Below are 10968 nucleotides of genomic sequence, written 5' to 3'. Positions count from 1 at the left end.
CAAATACAGTACTTATGTACAGTATGTTGTATGTATATATCCGCCTTGTGTCTTATCTTTCCATTCCAACAATAATTTACAGAAAAATATGGCATATTTTATAGATGGTTTGAATTGCGATTAATTCCAATTAATTCCGATTAATTAATTCTTAAGCTGTAATTAACTCGATTAAAATTTTTAATCGTTTGACACCCCTAATACACACACATATATATATATATATATATATATATATATATATATATATATATATATATATATATAGAATATGAACTTCCGGTATCGATATCGGATCGGGATCGCAATATTTGGCCTTGGTATTACTTGGTATTGGATGGAATCCAAAATCACTGGTATCAACCATCTCTACCTTCTGGCACCAACAACCATGCTACGTTCAAAGTCACTCAAATCACCTTTCTTCTCCATACTGATGCTTGGTTTGAACTGCAGGAGATTTTCTTAAACCATGCCTACATGCCTAAATGCACTGAGTTGCCGCCATGTGATTGGCTGATTAGAAATTAAGTGTTAACGAGCAGTTGGAAAGGTGCACCTAATAAAGTGGCCGGTGAGTGTATATTCTTATTTATTTTTTGGACATTGACACCTTTTTAAAACGATATCTCGATTCTTAGCAGGAGCATATCGATAACCTTTTGGCGTACAAAGTATCACGATATATCACCATTTCGATATTTTGTCACACCCCTAGTACAGATACACAAAAGTGTACCTGAGTAACAAAGGACTTTTACTTGGTTACATTCCACCACTGCCATCCATGTTGTCCTTCTACATTAATTTCATCCCAAATTTCCCAAAAAAGAGGCTAGAAACTCCCATGGGTAAATGTCACAATAATCATTTATTAAGCATACACATTATAATATAAATATAAAATGCTATTTTTCTCTTAAAATTGGTGAGACATCATTGTATCTGTGTAGAGACAGACAAGCATACAAACAAGAGTTTTATAGTCTACTCAAAAAGATCGTCATCATCATCTTCTATCATAAGGATGGTGCCCCCTCTAAAACGGACTGACTGATCTGGCGTCTAACAGAAAAGCAGCTTTTTTCTTTTTTTAAATTACCGTACTTTTATTTATTTTTTTTTTTTTTGGAACGCACAGAGAAGAGCAACAAGGACCTCTAAACCAGGCACCGCCACACACGTCTACTTCTCACTTGGAGTCCAAAAAAACGCTGGCAATGATGAAAATGAATGGGGAAAACAAACTAAAACATCCAACCTAGAAGATGACAAATCAGAGTGAGGAGCATTTAGTCCATATCTTTGATTTCCATGTACCAAAGCCTATTGAGCACTTTTTTTCTCCAGTTTTCTTTATATTCAGCTCAAGATCCACGTAATGAGGACCTCAAGCTGAATAACATTCTTCTTCCCAAGATGCCATGAACTAAGCCAAGCCTGAATTTTTTTCCCCTTTTTTTAAAACAATACAGAAAACAAACATTTTCTCTCTTTTTTGTTGTTTAAATCCAGACATTTTTTAAAGTTTGGCTGACATGCTGCTGAATCCTGGTCTGTTTTTGTTTCTGCAGTTCATATGTGTGTGCGTGCATGTAAGTGTGTTGTCAATCAAAAGGAAAAGTACTGAGCGAACCACTCTTGCCGTTGAGCATCCGGAAAGTCGATGGAGGATTCCTTTGTCTCAGGAGGGCTGAAGGGAAGACGACAAAAATGATTCATTTACGGGTATGTGCATTTGGATTATGTAGAGTTTTGCCATCAGAATAATGAGGTAAAAGCAGTGCTTAATTTGTAAATCATAAGGTACCGGAACGTAAAGTACATATGACAGGGCAGGGATGACGACACGGGCAGAGGTCCCGGAACATACGCAGAAAATGGTGCTGAAAACAAAACGCAAATGCCCACTTGCCATGCTGTGAAACTTTTTTTTCTTTCTTTTCTTTGTGCTTTTCTGATTAGTTTTAAACCATCTTCCTTTTTGAAAAAAAAAGACAGTATATGCAACTGTCATTTTGGCATGTTGAAATACCGTTTTATCTTGGCTGCTTGCTCCCCAGATGACGTTAATTTCAAAAGTTTTTTTTTTTTTTTTAACGTCAGGGGCGTGATTTGTTGGTCCAGTTTTCAGTGCAACAACAAATCTCCGAGTCTTTCAAATGACGTTAAATTTTTAAAAACAACATGCAATTCTTGGGATTTGTTCTGTAAATTAATCTATGCATATTAATACCGTATTGGCCCGACTATAAGACAGTGTTTTTTTAATTGAAATAAGACTGAAAAAGTGGTGGTCGTCTTATAGTCGCGGTCTAGACGTTATACCCATTTACAACGCTAGATGGCGCCAGATATCATTGAAGCGATGTTCTGTCATGACAGATCTCAGCTACTCTCAAGTTTAACCAGTTTGCATTATTTTAGTGCAATGTTTTTCTTTATTCAGATTTCTTTCAAGACTACAGTTACAGTTAGACTTCACTTTGACGGTTAATGCAGTTATTGCAATTTTGTTGTTTTATCACAATAGATTGGTTTATTTTCATTTAAAAAACCAGAAGCCATTCAATTACGAATGTGATTGCACTTTAGTTTACATACTTAAATGTTCAGATATTAAGATTTGAATGAGGCAAAATAACATGCTTTTTCTTTCAAAAATATTGTTTTATCATTTGTTTCAGATGTATTGTAATTATTTTCTGTATAAAAATTAATTTGGTGTTCAAAAGTCTTTTTTTTCAAACTTGAGTCTTGAAAAAGAGGGGGTCGTCTTATAATCAGGGCCGTCTGATATTAGGGCCAATACGGTATTTTATTTTATACTGCAATGTGCGTAACTCTGTAATATTTTGATTAGGGCTGTCAAACGATTAAAATTTTTAATCGAGTTAATTACAGCTTAAAAATTAATTAATCGTAATTAATCGCAATTCAAACCATCTCTAAAATATGCCATATTTTTCTGTAAATTATTGTTGGAATGGAAAGATAACACACAAGATGGATATATACAGTATATTCAACATGCGGTACATAAGGACCGTATTTGTTTCATATAACAATAAATCAACAAGATGGCATTAACATTATTAACATTTTGTTAAAGCGATCCATGGATAGAAAGATTTGCAGTTCTTAAAAGATAAATGTTAGTACAAGTTATAGAAATGTTATATTAAAACCCCTCTTAATGTTTTCGTTTTAATAAAATTTGTAAAAATTTCAATCAAAACATAAACTAGTAGCCCGCCATTGTTGGTGTCAATCATTACTTACACAATGCTCATGGGTGCTGAAGCCTGTAAAATCAGTCGCACCCAAGCGCCAGCAGAGGGAAGCAAAACTCCGCAAAACACAATTAACAAGTGGGCATTTCACTGTACTGTCATTTAAATCTGTCTGAGCAGGGCATGTGCATTAATTGCGTCAAATATTTTAACGTGATTAATTTTAAAAAATTAATTACCGCCCGTTACCGTGATAATTTTGACAGCCCTAATTCTGATATAATTTTTTCGAGGCACCCTGAAGTGCACGCAACGTTACTGTTGTTTTGGTCACGTGATGCGGGAGTGAGATAGAGAGGCACAGCCTGCCGAGACCCCCAAGCTGTGTTTGTGCTGTTAGTTCAATGTCTTGATAAAGAAACAAAGTTGTTAGCACGTCGTGTGTTTGATACCTTTGTCAACAAAAAGCTCAAAACAAGACACTATGCACGGTCCGAGACGCTGCGACTGGAGAGCTGTGAGAAGTAGGAAGCGAGGTTCAAGTCAATATTTTACCGATCTAGGAGTATTTTAGATAAAAAGTTAATTAGGTTCACTTGGAACGTTCGATACAACAGCCTTGCAGGGAAGTGTACTGCTTTAAGATGGCGGCCGTTTACTAACGCCCGCATCTAGCTTTTTCTAGATGTGCTGCTGACGCTACCGAATCTATATTGCATCTAGTCCTATATAAATCATATCTACCGTAACATTGTGTGGATGTACTTTGTAGCAGCTTTTCGGCAGCAGTCGGGTATGTTTTTGTGTTTTTTTATCTCGTGGCATGAGTTGAGCTAGAGCCGTGAGTTGAGCATTGGCATTACCCGAGGGGCCAGGTAATGAGAAGCCTGATGTTTAGCTGCTCTCGCTCCGTTCCTCATTGCGTCCCGAAGACCGCGCGGCGCGCTGAGTGTGTTGTACTTCCGCTTTACTTGGCATATTTCAATAATCGGAATTTGGATGTTTGTGAATTGTTGTAGAATCTTCCACGGCCGAATCGCGAATAATCTAGGAATCGGAAATTTTGCACACCTCTAAAGACTACCCCCTCTTTTTCAGTCTTATTTCAATGCAAATAACACAGTCTTATATTCGGGCCAATACGGTACTTCATCGATTAATCGGCTGCTAAAATAGTCGATAACTGCAGCCCTAGTCGCAATATTTACCACATGCTCCTTTCAACCAATCAAAGGTAGCAATGGTTTTTTTTTCCCACTAGAGGGCGCTCATGCTCTTTGGATGTGTGATGTTTGCTGCGTTGTTCTTGTCTGAATTTGATGATTTTTGTGTCATCCTTTTGGACTATTTTGGTCATGAAATAGGTTAGTACAGTATAATAGTAATGGTTAATATAGATGACGTGCTGAAAAAATATACCGTTATTTTCACACTATAAGCCGCCACCCACCAAATGTGACACGAAAACAGAATTTGTTCATAGATGAACCACACTGGACTATAAGCCTCAGCTGTCCTCACTTTATTACGGGATATTTACACCAATAGATATTAACCGGTAAGTCTTTATTTGGCAGCGGCATCATAAGACCAAATGAACCAACATTAAGGTTTGAACCAATTAACTGCAAAGCTTTATTGCTTCAAGAAGCTTTGTTTTGCCATCACTGCTCCCTTGGAGGACAAAGCAACCTCTGCTGCCACCTGCTGTAAACACTGTTGTCATCTAATTTGCCTCCTAGCATGCTTTGTAGCGCTACAGATGTAAGGAACAATCAAAATTCATGTTCTATGCTAATTATTTCTTCAGTTACTGTTCCACTTGTTTCATTAATTGCTATTTATGGTATCTACTCACACTTTATTAGACAGTAAGACTGTCATTAGACAATCATAACCATGACATGACACTGTTTTGAGCATTAATGAATGCTTATAACAGATGTCATTTTGCGTTATCCGGCAAATTGTCTCACTTTTGAATGGATATAAAAGACCCAAACTGAAGATAAATGGCATTAGTAACATAATTTGACACTTCATGACATCTGTCATAAGCATTCAGTCATGCCCATGATAGTGTCATGTCATAAATAAAACCGTCTTATAATAGTCTTGTGACGCCGCTGTCAAATAAAGTGTAACCAAATACCATAACAAGCAATGAATGAAACTGGAACAGTAACTGAAGAAATAATTAGCAAAGAACATGAATTTTGATTGTTATTTACATCATGCTAGGAGGCATGTGTTGCCTATGAACCCAAATAAATCAACAAATAAGCCGCACTGGACTATAAGCCGCAGGATTCAAAATGAAGGAAAAAAGTAGCAGTTTATTATCTGAAAATTATGGTATAACAATTTTAAAAATCAGACATTGCAAGCAGTTAATCACAATGTTATTAGTAGTATTCTTGTCAAAAAAAACTTTTTTACTTGTAATTGAGTAAATTTTTTGGATGACTACTTTTACTTTTGTAATATTTAAAAGTAACACTACTCTTGAATACATTTTTAGGCTACTCTACTCATTTCTGGTAAAAGGTAAAATATTTATATTGTAGGGACATTATATGGATGCGTAATATTTTTTCTTCAAAATTATTTCGTTTTCATATCAGAATTTACATATTATGTTGACAAAGTGTAGTTCCAAAATGCGGTTTTCTTTTGTTTTAATGAAATATTCGTATTTGTGGCATATCAATAAGATTAATAGCTGGCGATGTAACCCGAGTTTCTGCGTAAATCGGAATTAACCCTTTAAGTACCCATAAATAACCCCCAAAATCTCAAAATAACTATCCAAAAACATGTCTTATTCGTCATTGTACTGTCCTTGCCAACATGTTGTCGCTAAGCCCTAGCTAGACAGTGAGCTAAACTGTAATCTTATGTCGTAACCCAGGGACTACCCATTTTAATCTTTTGCAAACTTGTGATGAAGTCAATTTTTTAAATACATATTAGAAACGATCTATATAACATCGCACTGGACTATAAGCCATAACTGCCCTCACTGTAATATGGGATATTTACAACAAAAGATATTAACCAGTAACACTATATTTGAAAGCGGCATCATAAGACTGTCATAACATCAAATTAACGACCGTGAGGCTTTGAACCAATTGGCTTCAAAGCTTCATTGCTTCAAGAAGCTTCATTTGGCCATCAATGCTCCCTTGGGAGAGACAGTCAACCTCTGCTGCCACCTGCTGTCAACATTTTTGTTGTCCAACATGCCTCCTAGCATGCATTGCAGTGTTACAGATGTAAATAATCAAAATTCATGTTCTGTGCTAATTATTTCTTTGGTAACTGTTCTAGTAGTATCATTAATTGCTAGTTATGGTATTTAGTAACACTTTATTTGACAGTGCGCCATAAGACTGTCATAAGACCATCATTTTTTTTTACACATAATTATGACATGACACTTCCATGAGCAATAATGAATGCTTATGACTGATGTCATTTTGTGTCATCTGGCAAATTAGGGTACTTATACGTACTGTACAGAAATGTCAGTAACACCAATGATGGCTGGATTTTAATTTATTAATAGAAGTTAAATTGATAAAGTATGCAATATAATCTAATGGTAAGGTAATGCTGAGGTTGTTTTTTTTCAAATCATTTACTAACTTAAAATTGTTCATCATCGTCATTTAATGTTATTTTTGCATTTAGTCGTTTATTAATGAATGTCAACTGTATGTTTAAAAATAATTACTAGTAGTAACCATTAAATATTCAATCAAATCCAAGACATGATTCAAATAATTAGGTAGAAATTGGACATTTTATGTAACTATATGTTCATATAAAAAAAAAAAAATATATATATATATATATATACTGTATATATTGAATGTAGTGCTGCAACGATTAATCGATTAACTCGAATAATTTGATTAGAAAAAACTTCAAATCAAATTTGGCTGCTTCGAGTATTCGTTTAATTAGAGTGACGTTGTATTGGTTTGTTTTGAAAGTCTTTGCCTTTAGTATTATTTATTTGGGTGGATGAACTGCTCTCTGGTGGGAACAGTGAAGATGCCATAACCTATTAAAATGGCTGAATCCAGCTGCTCCCTGTTAAGACCAACATAAGGTAAGTTTTTGTCTAAGCTAATATATTCATTTATGCATTCGTAATTTAGTTTATAGGTATATTTAGCCACTTTTGGGGAGAAAATGTGTTTGAAGGTTTTTAAGAGCATTGTCAAACAATCTTAGCATTTTAGAGAATTTAAGCTAGCGAACGTTTGCTATGAAGTTAGCAAATTGTTATTTTGTTGTCCTATTATCCTAATTTTTTTTTTTTAAGCTCAGGTATTTTAATTTATTTTTATATTAAAGGGCAATTCTGCATAGTTTGAAGAAATGCTTGGAAATTTTATTTTGTATTCGCATAAAAAATTCTTTTGAAAGTGGAATCTTAGCAAGCCTTGGTTTCTCCTAAAATTGATTCTGCAACACATTAAATGTTCCTAATCAGATTACTCGATTATTCAAACTAATTAGTTGATAGATTAATCGACTACTAAAATAATCGATAGTTTTAGCCCTAATTGAATGATTATCTTTACTACCTCTTTGACATCTAAATCAAAATGTAGACATCATTATCTTCGTCAATTATAAAACCTGTCTACCTAAGAAAGTATGTTTTCGTTGAGTTGTCCGATATTATCGGGTAGCCAATAACATTGGCCGATAAAAGCATTTTAAAATGATATTGGATATTATCGACATCGGTTGTTCAGTCTCGGTTTTGAGCCAATATGCACGTTGCCTTCAAAGTGAATGTAGAAGCCTTCTGCTTTTGTACAAGGGCTGGTCACAGCTTAGCACAGCAGTTATGCCTTTTGTCCATTAAATTTAAAATGAACAATAAAAGATTGAAAAATAATGAATTATAAACTCATGAATTAGCCATAATATGTTAAATTCAAGACCGCATATATCAGTATTGGATTTTTTTTAGTTGGACTATATCCGGAATATGAGTTATCGGTTTTAAAAAAATCATTATCGGACAACTATCTTTTTGTAATACACTATCTGTCCAAGAGAGGCCGACAAACTCCAGTTCAACATTGCCATTGCAATACTGCAATCCTCTGTAATGACCTGACACGATTTCATCACGATTCCACTCCATCATTTTTGCATGTTTGACACTTTTCTGCGGGTTCAAAAATATTCCCTCGCGTGCAAACCAGCCATAATTTAAGATGAAAGTACATATTTGAGAGCTTTATTAAAATTAATGATGTGATTGAATGATTCAGAAAAGGGGAAAGAGTGAGGAGAGGCGAGTGGGTCTAATCCCTTAATACAGAGTGGATGCATTCTACTGTATGTGACCTCATACTGTCACTACTGGTGTGTGTGTACATATTATCAAGAATCTTTTAATATATGTTGCTTTAATTTACCCGTTTTTCAGAGTTCCTTTCTTCCTTTTCTGTTTGTTTGATATCTTATTTTTTAAGTTCATTTGCAAATATGTTCATTCAAATGACTCCCCCATCCCCCCATAAGTCATGGAGTAGCAGAGCCACATGCAGTAGTATAAACATGCACACATTTCTTTACTTCATGTGCATGCAAATGTGCTCCCCGTGTGGTCATCCACTGATCGTCTTTATTACGTATTAACAAGCAGGAAACCGTAAATCCTCTATAAATACGCAAAACATTGAATGAATGAAGATGAGATGAGCAAAAACACAACCGCAATAACGAAAAAAGAAAAAAAAAACATCAAAACGGACACAAACATGCTCCTTTTGCATCCCAAAGCCATTCTTCGATGCCGCCTGTTAAGTTCATAGCAAAAAGGAAACCCCGCCCATAAACTTCAACCATCCAATCACGTCAAGGTGACCAGATTCGTAACGGGTGTCTCCGGTTTTCTTTAGCTGCGTTTAAATTCATTGGAAATTTCACACCTTTTGAAAATATTTGTTTTGATTTTGGAATTGGCAATTTACAAGATCTGCTTTGTTATTGGTTGAACGTGTTCGAGATATCTTTATATCCCTAACATCAGATTCTCAAACGTGTTCAACGACATGAAACTGTTCTTCGAAATTACTTTAACTCTTTCGGGGACGGTTGTCACTACAGTGGAAATCTATGCAAAAGTCATTATTTGCTTAACTTATTCGCTGCCAGCCCAGGTCACAGTCTACAGAGTATGTATTCTGGTAGTTAGGGAAAGGGAAATCTAAATTGAAAAAAATCTAATGAAGGTAATAGATGAACAATCCATTTCAAATTAAAATGGATTGAACATCTATTGCCGTCAATGATAACCAAAGCGCTAGGCTTTCTGAGGTCACAAAACATTTTTTTCTTCTTCTTAAATGTCTATTATAAAGTGATGTGGCTTTGTATTAATGTTGGTGATGACAGACTGGGAAAATCAATTTCTGTATTGGACAAAAAGGCTAGGTAGGTACCTATCCATCTATCTATCTAGCAACCTACGCACCTATCCATCTAGCCGTCTAGCTAGCTACGCCCCTATCCATCTAGCCGTCTAGCTAGCTACGCCCCTATTCATCTAGCCGTCTAGCTACCTACACACCTACCCATCTAGCTAGCTACGCCCCTATCCATCTAGCTACCTACACACCTATCCATCTAGGTAGCTAGCTACCCATGCACCTATCCATCTAGGTAGCTAGCTACCCATGCACCTATCCATCTATCTATCTAGCGACCTGCGTACCTATCCATCTAGCTGCCTACGTACCTATCCATCAGGCTACCTACGCACCTATCCATCTAGCTAGCTACGCCCCTATCCATCTAGCCGTCTAGCTACCTACACACCTATCCATCTAGGTAGCTAGCTACCCATGCACCTATCCATCTATCTATCGAGCAACCTACGCACCTATCCATCTAGCTATCTAGCGACCTACGCACCTATCCATCTAGCTGCCTACGTACCTATCCATCAGGCTACCTACGCCCCTATCCATCTAGCTAGCTACGCCCCTATCCATCTAGCCGTCTAGCTACCTACACACCTACCCATCTATCTACATACGCACATATCCATCTAGCTAGCTAGCTACCTACGCACCTATGCATCTAGCAAGCTACCTACCTACGCACCTATCCATCTAGCTAGCTAGCTAGCTAGCTACGTACCCATCCATCCAGCTAGAGAGCTACGTACCCATCCATCTAGCTAGCTATCTACCTACGCACCAATCCATCTAGGTAGCTAGCTACCTATGCATCTATCCATCTAGGTAGCTAGCTACCTATGGACCTATCCATCTAGCTAACTAGCTACCTGTGGGCCTATCCATCTAGCTAACTAGCTACCTGTGGGCCTATCCATCTAGCTAGCAAGCTACCTACCTACCTACGCGCCTATCCATCTAGCTATCTAGCTACCTACCTACCTACGCGCCTATCCATCTAGCTATCAAGCTACCTACACACCTATCCATCTAGCTAGCTACACACCCATCCATCCAGCTAGAGAGCTACGTACCCATCCATCCTGCTAGCTAGCTACGTACTTATTCATCGAGCTAGCTAGCAAGCTAGCTACATACCCATCCATCCAGCTCGCTACATACCCATCCATCCAGCTCGCTACCTACGCATCCATCCAGCTAGCTAGCTAGCTCAATGAATAAGTACGTAGCTAGCTAGCTATGTACCCATCCATCGAGCTAGCTAGCTAGGTAAGTAC

At 36.8% G+C, this 10968-nt stretch overlaps 1 protein-coding gene across 2 annotated transcripts in view; it reads right to left on the bottom strand.

Moving 5' to 3' along the window:
• Nucleotides 1–1454: 1454 nt before the first annotated feature.
• Nucleotides 1455–10968, bottom strand: part of fam184ab (family with sequence similarity 184 member Ab) — a 97058-nt gene continuing 87544 nt past the window's right edge. For both annotated transcript variants that reach the window (XM_057823024.1, XM_057823026.1), the window contains one exon: nucleotides 1455–1693. In XM_057823024.1, coding sequence (XP_057679007.1) covers nucleotides 1612–1693 — 82 coding nt within the window. In that variant the 3' untranslated portion in view covers nucleotides 1455–1611. The remainder of the gene's footprint in view (nucleotides 1694–10968) is intronic.

The sequence above is a fragment of the Corythoichthys intestinalis genome, chromosome 19, assembly GCF_030265065.1.
Source record: "Corythoichthys intestinalis isolate RoL2023-P3 chromosome 19, ASM3026506v1, whole genome shotgun sequence".
Taxonomy (NCBI): domain Eukaryota; kingdom Metazoa; phylum Chordata; class Actinopteri; order Syngnathiformes; family Syngnathidae; genus Corythoichthys; species Corythoichthys intestinalis.
The sequence above is the reverse complement of the archived record's forward strand: the minus strand, read 5'-3'. Positions and strand labels throughout refer to the sequence as shown.